General features: G+C 47.5%; 3 protein-coding genes across 3 annotated transcripts; 2 read left to right on the forward strand and 1 right to left on the reverse strand.

The window, feature by feature from the left end:
- Positions 1 to 549: 549 nt before the first annotated feature.
- Positions 550 to 2783, forward strand: F5147DRAFT_818811 (uncharacterized protein; the record flags this gene model as incomplete). Its single annotated transcript, XM_041443622.1, has 4 exons — positions 550 to 634; positions 691 to 1070; positions 1127 to 1294; positions 1417 to 2783. 4 exons carry the CDS (start codon positions 550 to 552, stop codon positions 2689 to 2691), a joined length of 1908 nt encoding a protein of 635 aa, XP_041288039.1. The 3' UTR covers positions 2692 to 2783.
- Positions 2784 to 3140: 357 nt separating this feature from the next.
- Positions 3141 to 5391, reverse strand: F5147DRAFT_396653 (GLE1-like protein-domain-containing protein). Its single transcript, XM_041429588.1, has 8 exons — positions 5369 to 5391; positions 5218 to 5319; positions 5010 to 5165; positions 4820 to 4952; positions 4241 to 4765; positions 4059 to 4190; positions 3492 to 4011; positions 3141 to 3438 (listed from the first exon to the last, which is right to left on the reverse strand). Exons 2-8 carry the CDS (start codon positions 5262 to 5264, stop codon positions 3230 to 3232), a joined length of 1722 nt encoding a protein of 573 aa, XP_041288040.1. The 5' UTR covers positions 5265 to 5319; positions 5369 to 5391; the 3' UTR covers positions 3141 to 3229.
- A 1425-nt stretch (positions 5392 to 6816) lies between these two features.
- Positions 6817 to 7796, forward strand: F5147DRAFT_778545 (thioredoxin-like protein; the record flags this gene model as incomplete). Its single annotated transcript, XM_041442146.1, has 6 exons — positions 6817 to 6849; positions 6904 to 6924; positions 6975 to 7079; positions 7133 to 7511; positions 7569 to 7693; positions 7746 to 7796. The coding sequence occupies 6 exons, from the start codon at positions 6817 to 6819 to the stop codon at positions 7794 to 7796; spliced, it is 714 nt and encodes a 237-aa protein (XP_041288041.1).
- Between the last annotated feature and the right edge of the window lie 6353 nt (positions 7797 to 14149).

The following is a 14149-nucleotide window of genomic DNA, read 5'->3' on the forward strand; positions in this document are numbered from 1 at the left end:
AGTGCTCCTCGCCGTTAGTTTCGATCCATATACATTACTTCGTTCTCGCCAGAATCTCATTTTTTTGTCTCATCTAGGACAGCTTGACGACAACTCAACGACAAGGGTTAACTGGTTGCAGCCATACTACAAACTTGTACGACAGCAAAACGGAAATGCCGACTTTACGAGTCGTTCAGTGCTGGAGTCATCGTCATGGCCTGTTCGGACAGAGGGTTTCAAGTCTCAATGTCCTTACTGTCTAACCTAGACTCCTTGACATTATTGAGTAGTCCGCACAACATACCGCTCTGCGAGCGTCGGCGGCCGGGTACTAAGCATCACAAGCCTCTATTAGGTAAGTTGTATGTGAAGTCCGACGCCGAGCTGGTCGAGTGACTCGAGTTGCTGTGCGTGCAGTGTACTATATTTTGTAATTGCTGTCAGGTGCCATGATAGCGAGATTTTTCACTTCATGCTATCATTTATCCACCACGATAGGCACTATTCCTCGTCAATAGCTTTCTGTCTGGCAAACCTGGCAAGGGTTTCATAGGGTTGACCTTGATCATGCTCACGCTTAGTCCTGGTTCGGTTTGCGATGTGTGCGCAGAAGAGTACAATCCGCATTGTGTTCCTAATTCCATTCCATGCGGTGAGCTCTCAAAAAGAATCTGCAGTCATCAAACTTCTAACGCTGCAAGTTTTTAGGTCACATTTTCTGCTGGAGTTGCTGTAATAAAATTGTACAAAAGACATCGCCTCGTCTCCGAGCTGCCTGCCCTTTCTGTTCCGAGCATTTCATTGGTGGTGATGTGCATTTGCTACACATAAACTTTCCAGGAAGCGGACGGGATACTCCTCGGTGGCGAGGTGACCTCAACGAGGCTCTTCACCGCCGTTCCCCATCACGAGAGGAAGATCTGTCTCCCTCAGTCGAGCCGAGTTTCTTGCGTATACGCGTAGAGGCTCGTAGATTGGAGGATAAGGTGGCCAAGGTAGTCGCAAGAGAATGTTCAGTGGAAGAAGTTTCGACTCTTTACAAGGAGGTAGAAGAGTGGTTGACTAATGGCGAATATTCCAATGTCCAGGTAATGTTTTTTTCTGACAATTCAAGTGTTTGCGGTTCCGCTAACATCGAGTGCAGTCATATTCATTATCATCGAGTGCTGTGCTGCTTAGGACCATTTCGATGAATCACATCGCTCGTTTGGAAGCTACGAAAACGGCAAAGGGAGTTGAGGCCATCCTAAAAGGGAAGCTAGACGACATGGAACTGAAGGTCAGCAAGTTAGAAACCGACCTAAAGCAGTACGTAACCTTGAAGTGCACCATTATGATAGTACTTTGATTTTGACTGACGTGCTCTTCTAGACAAGTATGTTGTGGCTTGAGGAATGTTATTCACGTCGCTCACTATGTTTCTTTTTGTTTAAGCAAGCACTCTATACCCAAAAAGTGCAAGAGTGCCAAGCTCTTCGAGCAGAGCTTACCCGTTGTACCCTTAAGTCCGCTCACTCTCGGGCTGCAAATTTACCTGCCCGCCCCAGCACTGCCGCTTCAACTAGATCAAGTGAACGTCACCAAACAGTTTCTTCATTTGCAGCATCCTCGTGCAAAGAACCAGCTATCCCCCCCATGCTGCCGCGCTTCGCATCTCTTCGTTCTCGAAGTGCCTCCGCTTCTGCTGCTGGACTCCAAAAACCAACGACCCCCACACGCACGACGGCACCATCAATTAGGTCTCAGACTTCAACGAAAGCGTCGATGCTGTCGTCTCGCTTACGTGCTACGTCCCCAATTCCCCTCTCAAGACCACGGACTATCTCCGTATCACCCTCAAGACAGTCTACGATGCCCCCTCAAATTATCAATCGACCAAGCTCCGATGACCAGGAGAGGCCACGAGAAATGATTTACGAACGATGGTTGCCGGCGCCAGACGTGACGTACACCCTGCCAACAGGTAAAACCACCCACCACCCAAAGGCCGCTGCGACGTTACCTCAAACGACCACACCCATTCAGCCAGATGATGGCGTGTGGGGGCTGGACGACGAGTGGGAGTCAGATGAGGACGAGTGGGAGTCAGATGAGAACGAGTTGGAGCTAGATGAGGACGGGTCTGAGCTAGATGAGGATGGGTCTGAGTCAGATGAGGATAGGCGGAGGCAAGAACCGATTTACGAACGTTGGATACCATCATCAGATGCAATGGCCAACCCACCGACAGGCAAACCTGTCAACTATGCACCCAACTTTGCTTCGTTCCCACCTCCTGGTCGTGCTCGCACATCGTTCTCGACAAACGGTGCCACCAAGTTGCCTCAAACAGTCACTCCTGTTCAGCAAGATGGGGACGGGTGGGAGCGAGGACGGTTTCGCGAACGTCGGATGCCACCACCAAACACATCCAACGAACGGACAGGTAAAACTGTCAACTATTCATCCTACTTTGGTTGGTCCCCAGCTCCTAGCCTTGCCCGCCCCTCGTTCTCGACATACGCCGCCGCGGTATCATCTCAAAAAATCACTCCTATTCCTCCTGATAGGCATGAGAGGGGGAGAAAAGAGATTCACAGACGTTGGATGCCGCCACCGAACGTACCATCCAATTCATCGACCACTGTCCAACCAAGTCTGGTTCGTTCTCAGCTCCCAGCCGCACTCGCTTCTAAGATCAAACAACATCCAAACCGCCAGTCCACTTAAGCAAGAGGTCTTCCATGATCGGAAGTCAGATTCCAGGTACACATTTGACACCCCCGATCCACACGTTCAACTTCCGCAGTTCATGACATTCGTCTTTCACGGCTTAGCGATTTGAAGAAGTCCTGAGACTGAAATACAATATCTCTTCGAATAACTTGGACGCGGTCCCGGGCACAGTGATCCGATGTCGATTGGAGATTCGGAGAATCTTAGTCTCGTACCCAGCCAGTTTATTTTGGCACGGATGGTAATCACTACCTACCCAAACAAAATAATCGTGCCTGTAAGGAATAGTTGCGAGTCTAGGAGAATCTGTAGGCAACTGGGCACTCACCGATCGCCCGGAACGCTTGCGCTGTAGTGCACGAATCGGTGGCACCGGCCCTGTCGGTGTTGGCGTGCGTTTATTACATCACAGAGTTTGACTAGCGTTGTAAAATGCTATGTAATTGCTACTGTACAAAAATGCATGTGCTTCCAAAATATCATACGTGGTGAACGAATAGATGGTGATTGGGTGGAAGAATGCCTGAAAGCCTCATCGCAAGCTCGTGGTATCCATGATGCGTTCTATCTGAAGTTGTACGCGCACGCGCGCAGCCTTTCCCTCGGGGGTTTGACCACCGAGCAGCTTCCCTGCAACTCCGCCGATACCAGTCGTTGCACCCTCGTAAAGCAACTCCAGCATCTTCACCCACTGACTACCCCAAATGAACTTCGCCTCCATGCCTCCAACGTCAAGCGCAGCTACGGAGTTTAGGAGTGAGAGCCTGGGAAGCACCCAATTGCAAAAAACGCACCATGAAGTACCTGTGCGGCTACTGCCGTCTCTAGTAATCTCTCATCCCCAATCATCCTCGCGAAATACGTCCAGAAACGTGGTAACTGGAACATTTTATCCAATGGCTGCGGCACAGGTGCAGCTAGAATCAAGAAATATACACGCATCATCCCAGACACGCGCATAATATGATCGGACAAGGTCTCTCTCTGACCATCATTCGTGCGGTATCCCATCGCCTTGATGCGCTCTAGTTCGTTCCACGCAGTACCGTCTGAATCTGTGGAAGGGATTGCTGACGGAACAGGCCACCCACCGCACCGCTGCACGAGCTTCGCGAAGAAAATATCCGGAAAGCCTTCCAACGTGCCTAGCAGTCTCGCGGCGACCATGGCCAGGGGTATAGCGCTTCGTTTTTCAGCTGTGACCTCTGTTTCGGCTTGGAGAAGGATGGCTTTTGCTAGTGAGGATAGAGCGGCGAAGTAGATGTCTAAAGGAAGTCGTTCTGACGGGCAAATAATATCTATGAGTTGTTGAGTCTGGAAATTTGAGTGAGGTGATGGAATAATAGCGGAAATAAACTTACTATTCGCATGACGGAATCGATATCGTGTGTTAGTTGTCCGATCTTTGGTGTTATCTGTCGGCGAATGGCGCTCCATTTGGATTTGAGTGGCTGGTTCCCCTTGACTGTCTTCATTGGCCCGGCTTTGAGATTCTGAATTAGGTATTAGTATCGCAGTACGTGGTCAGAAGTAGCAGGTTTACCTTGAGAGTTTCACGAGCGTGTACCCAATCTTCTTCGGCCAATGACATCCCTAGTTGTGCCCTGCCCTGTTCCTCAGCATCCAGCTTCTCCCTGCGCAAACGCTCTTTCTCCTCTTCTTGGTGTTTTGCAGCCGCTTCTGCCTCCCGCTGCCTTTGCGCCTGTTCCTCTTCTTTCCGCTTCGCCTGTTCCTCCACTTTGCGTTTCTCTTCTTCCTCCTTCCGCTTTCTCTCGGCCTCTTCCCGCGCTTTGCGTTCGGCTTCGAGTTTGGCACGTAATTTCTCCTCTTCCACGCGAATAACACCCTCTATCCTATTGCGAAATGTCTTATCCTGTTCCTGCCAGCTACTTACGAGCTTGTTGACCTCCGTCTGTTGCCGCACCTGCAATGCTGCGAGCTGCTTCTGCACTTCCACGAGCTGCTGTGCGTGCATAGCTGCCAATGATTGCAGCTCCTGCGTGTTACGCTGGGTACGCCGGCCTTGCGTCTCTAAGCGCGTCTGAACTTGTGCTCTGCGCGCTGTGTGCTATTAGAGACTGTCAGGGGGTAATTTGCGTAGAAAGAACAAATAGGCACGCACGAATGCATCCTTACGCGTTTGTTTCTCCCATTCTTCGTAGGGATCGTGGTATCGTGTGCGTAAGCGGATAGCAGCCACTGTGTCCTCTGCATGGCGTTGTTCAGTTGGACTGCGTGGCTCGCGCTTTGGGCGGCTGCAAAAGTAAAGTAAGTGAGTGCGAGTATAAATATGATAGTAATAATCCACGCACGGAGGCGGTGGTGGGACTTGTGATTCAGACTCATAGCAGAATGAGTCTGAAAGGGAGCTTGGGGAGGATAGTTCTGAGTCTGAATCTGTCGGTGGCCCTTCGAAATCGCTATCGGTATCTGATGGGAGACCGAAAGTGGAGGTACGTCTGCGAGATCTGATGGATAATGGATGAGCCTGGCTCGCCGCGGCATGCATTGTGCACCTACCTCCGTTCAGGAGATGGCGAAGTTGAGCGTGGCAATCCGTAACGCATAAGTAAGAGTCGGATTCCGTATCAGTCGTAGGCACCACACGAGTACTGTTGGCTGCTGTAACTTTTAATGGAAGCACGGTCAGATGGCTATCGAATACACTTACTTTGTCTGGGGCTTGAGTCAAGCTCGGTGCAAGCAGACGCGATAGTTTAATCGCAATTTCCTCCCTTACATTCCATTTTGGGAGAATTTTCTGAATAATAATATTAAATATAAAAATAGCGTGTAAACACAACTTTTCTACTGCCCACGATCATACCAGCGCATCACGTTTGCGTGTAGCACAGCTCAATGCAAGAATTGTCATTAAATTTGGCTCCCAGTGGCGATCTCAAGTATCATACCAAGGCTAACGATCCAACCTCTCCACCGTGCAAACAATGTTTTTCTGGCAACGTCTACCTGTCAGGAGGACTCACGAACAAATCAGGTAAGGACTCTAGTGACATTAATCACGCAAAAATATGAACTGGAGAGTTGTAATTAGGGAATGAGGATCCGGATTCCGGAATCTTTGCATGGTCCCAGCCAAAAAAAAGATTACATCAAAGAACTGCGTAATTTCTCTTCATCGCCGACATTTTTCATCTTAAGACTTTGTGGTACACTCAACTTGCTGGTAAGGATGAATTCATCTCAATTTTTTTTGGGTGGATCTGTGTTTTGTTCTGTGTCAGGATTTGTACGGAGGCGTCGATATCCTGTCCCCTTGGTTTGGTGGATGGAGGTGCTGTGGTAAGAGGCACTCGCCATTTCTGTGCTTTGTAAATGTCACTTAGCGTCAGATGTAACCTCTGTTGAAAGTCGTTCTTCGTTTCTGCGGTATTCGTCAGGCTGAGCACCTTCTTGACAGGCATGATAGCGACGACTAACCGCTACGCAACAGAAACCAATCTGTCCGATCCGCGCAACGCTTTTCAAAGCCTTCATTTTTTCACCCTTTATCATGATGATAAACAAAACAAGCTGTTTTGTCGTGCGTCGCATAGCAGATTACAGCTGTGTTCTGCTAGAACCAATATTGAGGGGCGTTGGGCAGAACCTGAGCTGCTCACTAAACTGATAGGATCAGTCAAATGTTGCTGGACCAGTCGTCCCAGACTCCCAGGCTCATGGTATGTAATGTCAAACTTGACGATCCTGCGTGCCTGAGAGTCCGCCAGCAGACGGCAGATGCCGAATTCTAGAATCTTCTGCTACCTGCTTGCTCACATGTAGTCTGTGTAGTAAGCTCAGTTGTTGATAAAGTCCGTAATATTAATATATAACTAGCAGGCGGATGCCACATTTCAGTCAGCAACTGACTCATTCACCAAGCGATCGGGATATTATGATTGTCTGACTAGTCTATCAATTAGTAAGATTCATTCCCGCACTTGCCCCTTCCTGATTACGAATAACTCCAGCAGTCAGCTCACCAGGAAGTGATGCGATGTCCGACCGAGCCTAAAATTTTACCTGGCTCGTATATAAACCTGAGCATTTCTCTGTTGAAGTGTTATCACTCAAATCATCATCGTCGTCGTCGTCATCGTCGTCATCGTCGTCATCATGTCCGAGCAGCTGACTTTGTACCTCCACAAGGTGAGGAACAATGGAGAGTAAAGCGGAAAACTTGTCTGACCCATAACTCTGCAGCTCTCGCCCTATAGCGCAAAGGTGAAATGACTGCTGACACCATCTGACGAGTCTCTGACGCAAATTGATAGGTCGAACTGGCTCTTGTAGAAGCCAATGCACCCTACAGAACCTACCAAGTCGATCTCTCCAATAAACCAGAGTGGTTCGCCAGTAAAGTGAACCCAATCGGCAAGGTATGTGTGATGATATCCTGTTTCTATTGGAGACGAATGTGACATAACTATAGGTGCCTGCTGTAACATATGGGGGACCCAATGTCGAGCCCGATGATCCTTCGCCCCTGTCCGCCAAAATTGCGGAATCGAACATCATCCTTGAGTTCTTGGCGGACCTTTATCCAGACTCAGGCCTCCTGCCAAAGGATCCTGTTCTGCGCGCAAAAGTCCGTTTCTTCGTCGATGTGACTACTAAACAGGTCGAAGCACCATTATACGATTTCATCCGAGGGCAGGAGTCATATGACAATGTCCTGAAGGGGATTGAATTTATTCAAGGACTTCTCGAAGAAGGTAGAGATTTCGCGGTCGGAGATCACTACAGCATCGCAGATGCATGCATTTCTCCGGGTCTCGCAAGGCTCAAGATCATCACCGAAACTGACCTAGGTAGAGCAACCACTCATGCCTTTCCCCGAGAAGTTGAATCTGATTAATTGCTAATAGGGAAATTCCCTGTCGGAATGGGGTATAAGTTAGGGGAGGAGTTAAAAGGACCGAAATTTGCCAGATTCAGGAAATACGCTCAAGGAATGCTGGACCGTCCGAGCTTGAAGCAAACTCATGATGAGGTGTGTATACATCTACGCGAATGACTAATAACTTACTCTTTACTGCCTTCAGGAGTATACAACAACATTCTTCAAGACGAGGTTCACTGAGCGCGTACAGTGAAGATATACCTGATAACAGATAGTTAGCTTCGCAGGACAATAATTTCTAGCTGTCGGAAATATACAGTATATATCTAGGTGAATATCAGACACGACATGTGACAAACAACCAGCAAGAAAGCCGTACGAGGAAGGTAAAATTTCCGCATAATTATCACTACCATTGACAACATCAATCATTAAGAAACTTAGACCATAATCTGCACCAACATATGAACCGCAGGTGAGGAGGGTTTCAGAGCGTAGCCCCCTTGCGGTGGTGTGAACTCTAGTGTCACACAGAGACTTTCATTAACAATGACACGCTTGTTTGATAGTAACTGTTTCGTGCTCGGCTCCCCGATTACGAGCCACCAATTTACGATTTTTTTTGCCAGGTGGAAAGGTACGGCAATAGTCTGGTCACCAAGACCCTCGTCTGCATCACGAGTAAGAGCGACCTGGATTGTAATGGACTAAACAGTATGTTTTGCTTTGTCAAGATTAAAGGACACGCCACGGGTTGGGTATGACCACACCACGTTCAGTCATGCTGTCAAATAGATGCACATAGTGGAACTCGCATTTGGCGACCATTCATCTGAAAGGTTCGTTGCGTTGTCAACTTCTATCTTCATGACGTCACAATACATTCAATGCCGGCATCTGGTCCATTTTGCCAAATAGGGCGGAAGCTATATAATAGAAACGAGCCTGGAGCAGAAAGAACGTCTTGAAGTGAGCTCCGATCGAGCTTGACGGAAACACCGTCAAGGAGTTCAGAATTGGGCCCGCTCAGGATTTTGAATACAGGGAGCGATCCTAGACGTGATGGGAGAAATTAATGGTCTTCGAAATCCGCTTGATCTTTTATTTATACTAGTATGTTTCCTCGAAAGTTGACTTCAGTCTCCATAGTTCGGATGGATGGTATGGGACTGTAATTTTTCAGCACGGTGATTGACCAGTTCTGAAGCTCGGCACCTGAAACGATTGTTGAATGGTGCCCGATAAGTACCTGTACTAGGTTTGGGATGTCACTTGGCTCGACTGGATCAACAGTGCTACATCTATTCAATGGATCACCCAGATTTGCATACAACGAACAGAGACAGTACTCACTGTTTAGTTCCATGTTTCTAATATCACACTGACTATCTTCCTCGAGGTCTACCAGTACATAATAATACGGTATACTGAAAATTATCACTGCCCGGTAGACTCAAACGAGTTCATCACATTGATGTATCCTGTTTTGCAGTAATTTCAATGTATAATAAATTGGATATCACACTAGGTGATGATGGAAGAAGCGACGTGAGATCCATGCTGCAGCAGCGTGGTATGGACCCATCAAGAACCCTACATAAGCACCGGGGACGTGAGTTGCGACTCAGAAAAGAATCCAACAACTCACTATACACGAGTTCGACAATACAACGATAACCAAAACGTACGCTCCTTTTTAATTTGAATTCATTCTAACTGACCCGGACCTTTTTGTCTAGGTCACACAATATGTCGGGAGTATCTGATACAGCAAGAGATACTTTTCAAGGGCAGCCAGCGCCAACGCGGGCGATGCGACGGCGCAAGAACAAAGTATGGGCGGTTGCATTCTTCAATGATGGTCGGCGGGTCGTCACCAGTTCGCATGATAAAACCCTGCGAATTTCAGACGTGCGGCAGATAGGAGAAATGGTAGGAGGGCCATTCAAGGGGCATACGGACCGTGTGCGATCAGTCGCCATATCTCCAGATGACGGCCGAATTGCGAGCGGTGGAGATGATGCCACTGTCATCATCTGGGATACCGAGAGCAAACGGATGGTGTTCAATCCGCTGGTGAAGCATACAGAGAAGGTGAACTCTGTGTGCTTCTCCCCGGATGGAAGGAGAATCGCAAGCGGTTCGCATGATTCGACGGTTGTTGTATGGGACGCGGAGACTGGCGCAGTCTTTGCAATGCTCGATCATCGTAATGGTGGCAAAACCGGCGTACACGTGTGGAGTGTGTCATTTAGCCCGGATGGGCTAAAATTAGCATCCGGATCATCTGACCATACCATCCGGGTGTGGCGCACCGTTAACGCCGAATGTTTGCTCAAGATCAACGCTAGCTTGCAATGGACAGTTCGAAGTGTTGTGTGGTCGCCCGACGGCAACCAGCTTGTCTCCGTAACATCCAACAGTACAACCAAGTTCTGGGATTCGTCTAGTGGAGAAAAGATTGGTCAACCGTGCATCGGTCACACTTGCTGGATCACCTGTCTTGCCATCTCTTCAGATAACTCCTTCATCGCCACAGCATCGGGCGACAGCACTGTGCGGCTATGGTGCACAAAGACACATAAGCAGATAGGACATGTACTTGAACACACCGAAAAAGTTCACTTTGTTGCGATTTCTCCCAATGCAGAGCTACTAGCCTACTCGTGACTCGGAGTGGAGCCAATGATGGAGATATTCTGCTTTGGTCTGTTAGGGACATACTGGAGCATGGTAAAGCGGAGGAAAGCACAACAGAGGACGAGGAAGTACAGGGAGAGCAACTCTGCAGCAGCGAAATGCAGGCACGTTCTTGCACGTTATTGTTGTGCTTCTCTATTCATAACATTTTTTTACGTGCTGACTCACAGAGTTGTTGTGACAGCAAAAAACAGCATACCTGCGATAATATCAATCACAAAGAGCCCTCTGTCGATCAGGACAGTACATGCGACTCCTCTGACTTCCACGACGCCCTTAGCAGTATTAGTGACAACCAAGACTTATTATTTGATGTGAGCTATTTGTCTTTGTTCACGACTGAACGTGAGCTTGCTCTGTGTAGATCTTCGCTATAAAGAAGACAGTCCGCAATTCTTGGGACCTTCATATCATCAAAGACCTCTTGACCCATGAAATCGATTTTGACGAAGATGACAACAGATGCGATATGTATGCCAATCGCTCAATTGTAAGGGCGCGAAGGTTCGAGTGGGACGATGCGCTTCAAGACGCAGTCAAGGTCAGACATTCCGTCTCTCGTGATGCCGTCGACGATAGGTCACTCAGTTTTGTCGCATAGTCCATTGCTATCCAGCCCTCATTACTGGGCTACATTTCCAAGGGAATCACCCTTTGCGGCAACAAACAACTTTGGGATGTGATGGAAGCTTTTGATTCCGCTTTTGTGTTTTCCAATAGCGATCCCAATATCCTCAATATTTTACTACTGATCAAGGTACTGTAGTCACTGTTCTAACAGTCATGTTTGTCGCACCAAGACTTCGATGTCATTTTATCCAGGCTATTACGCTTTTCTATTCCGGTCGCCACGATGAGGCAGTGCGACGAGTTCAAGACCTCACGACTGCTTCTCAACACTCAGATCCAATTCCGTGTAGCGTTGCGAATGTGAGCTTTGTATCAGACCTGAAATTTCTCACTCTCAACCAAACCTGTTAGTCGTATCTACATGTGCAGCTTGCAACCGTTGCTTTCCAGGATGGGCGGTACAGTGAAGCCGCTGATCAACTCGATTGTAGTATTCCCAGTTTAACGGACTTGTTCTCGAGCAGAGCACTTTTTGAACCTAAATTGAAGATATTCACGGTGGTGCGCCATGAGATCACAGCTCATTTCCACTGATTGATGATATGCCGGACAGCTCTTCGGATGGGACTTAGACACATTATGGCAAACCGTCAACCAAATGCGATGCAAAGCATACCTCTGCGCTGATCGAGTGACTGAGGCTGTCAAATCCCACCATCATATGATGTCTATGATCAATGAGGATGTGAAGGACGGCAGCCTCGAATGGTGTACTGGTCAGTGCTTTTGAGTCTCAGATGACTTGAGCATCGACACTTATTCTGGTATCGTTTAGCATTCAAGGATGATTGCACTGCGCGCTGTATCGCAAAAGGAGACGAGGCTGTTGCTGCAAAAAATTACAAAATGGCTATTGAACTATATTCAGCGGGGATCGAGCTGGACTCTTCGTGCGAGTCACTCTTGGTGCGCCACAGTGAAGCAAATTTGGAACACAACTTCTTCGTGATGGCTCTTCACGACGTGAACAGGGTGAGGATGTCAGTTATTATTTCTCTAGCAGTTGTACTTATTCTACCAATTGCATAGGTCATTAAACTCAAACCTTCTTCTCACATAGGGTACAAAATAAAGAATGCAGCACTTCTTGGCGCTGTGCGCTGCAATGAAGCTGAAGAGGTCTTCGAAATCATGTTCTCCAAGTTGGATGATACCCCAGATACACAGATACGGTGTAAGTCCTGAATAACTTATCTGTCAACTTGAAGATGATGACCTTTTCTTCAGAGCTGCAGCAATGTGCCAGTATATCAGACATAGATCATCGTATTCGACGAGTCATTCACACTCGACTAGAAAGTGCCTCACTTCGTCTACTGATTCCCGACCCTCCCCCGTTATCTGTTTTTGTCGATGCCTCTACTTCATTTGGTATTGGTTTCCTCGCTGATTCCCGCTGGCTCGCTTGGGAATTGTTGGACGGCTGGAGGGCAGATGGTCGAGACATCGGGTGGGCAGAAATGGTAGCAATCGACCTCGGTCTTTGCGCCCTTGTCCGTTCGGGTCTTCGTGATGTGCATGTGCAGTTCCATTCTGACCACCAGGGTGGTGTTAAAGCCCTTAAGGTTGGTCGATCTCGCAATGTGGTCCAAAATGATATTCTGCAACGTCTCTCCTCATTTGCCCTCGAGTATGGCATTCGGATTTCTGTTGAATGGGTGAGGTCTTGCAATAACATGGCAGATGGCATCTCTCGCGGTGTTTTCCCCGCTTCTTGCTTTCGTTTCAGTTCTCCTCCTCCCTTGCCTGATTACCTAAGGCCCTTTGTCCGCTTGGTGTAGTTTGGTAGTTCCCTGCAAGGTCCCCCACCGCTCTATGTACACTATTGCACGCAATGGCCGGTCCGGGAACTTTTGATATCCACAATTTTTGGGACGGACAAAATTTGTACACTGACCTATCTTGTGATACCTCAACCCTAACATAAATACGATATTATGTACCGAGATTCGCTACTGTAACATACATGTGCAATACCTATCGTGTCACCAACGGGGGACACAGTACTACCTGACAACTAATAACTCCAGCAGTCAGCTCACCAGCCTCCAGGATGTGATGCGATGACCGACCGAGCTTAAAGACTTACCTGTCGCATATATAAACCTGAGCATTTCTCTGTTGAAGTGCTATCACTCAAATCATCATCACCATGTCCGAGCAGCTGACTTTGTACCTTCACAAGGTGAGGAAAAATGAAGAGTAAAGGGGAAAACATGCTGTCAAATAGATGCACATAGTGGAACTCGCATTTGCAATGGCGACCATTCATCTGAAAGGTTCGTTGCATTGTCAACTTCTCTCTTCATGACGTCACAATACATTCAATGCCGGCATCTGGTCCATTGCCAAGTGGGGCGGAAGCTATATAATAGAAACGAGCTTGGAGCAGAAAGAACGTCTTGAAGTGAGCTCCGATCGAGCTTGACGGAAACACCGTCGAGGAGCTCAGAATTTGGCCCGCTCAGGATTTTGAATACAAGGAGCGATCCTAGATGTGATGGGAGACATTAATTGTCTTCGAAGTCCGCTTGATCTTTTATTTATACTAGTACAGGCTATACTGTGATAATGATACATTAGTTACCTGACAATAGTAGTATAAATGTAATACATGAATCAGTGTGTTGAAGAGCACTGCTACGAGCAGCAATGGTGATGTATCACTTGGAGGATCCAGTTTATTTGGCTCCCACCAGCTCCCGGTACAGCTTCTGGCTTCCATCAACCTTGTGCCTAACTTCCTTCGCTTCTAATATTGGTCAGCTGCCTATATTTGAGACTACATTATTTTTATCTCGCTGTCTGTGCTTCCTTTTATTTGTCAGGCCTATATTTGGATTCTTAGCGATTCTTATATAAAAGCACTGCTACAAGCAGCAATGGTGATGTATCACTTGGAGATCCAGCTCTCGATTTGGATTCTTAGCGATTCTTATATATATCACTGCATTATAAATAGCACAAGCGATGCAGAAATTTCACCAAGTCCATGCCAGACTGCGAACCAGGTGTTTTAGTCCCCAAGTACATCTACAATTAATGTATCACTCCTTAAAATTAGAACGAGTGATGCAGAAATTCTGTGAAGTCCATGCCGGAGGTGTTTCAGTCCTTATCCTTACTGACAATCACAAATGTGTGTAGGATTTCCTTCATGCAAACACGAGATGGACTCAAGAAATTTCATTACAAAACATCGGCATTTGCATGGTATATAATATGAGATAAACAGCATCGAGTGGACAACATGGGCAACAAGAAAACAAAACGACG

This window comes from Suillus discolor (assembly GCF_016758755.1).
Source record: "Suillus discolor strain FC423 chromosome Unknown F5147scaffold_72, whole genome shotgun sequence".
NCBI lineage: Eukaryota > Fungi > Basidiomycota > Agaricomycetes > Boletales > Suillaceae > Suillus > Suillus discolor.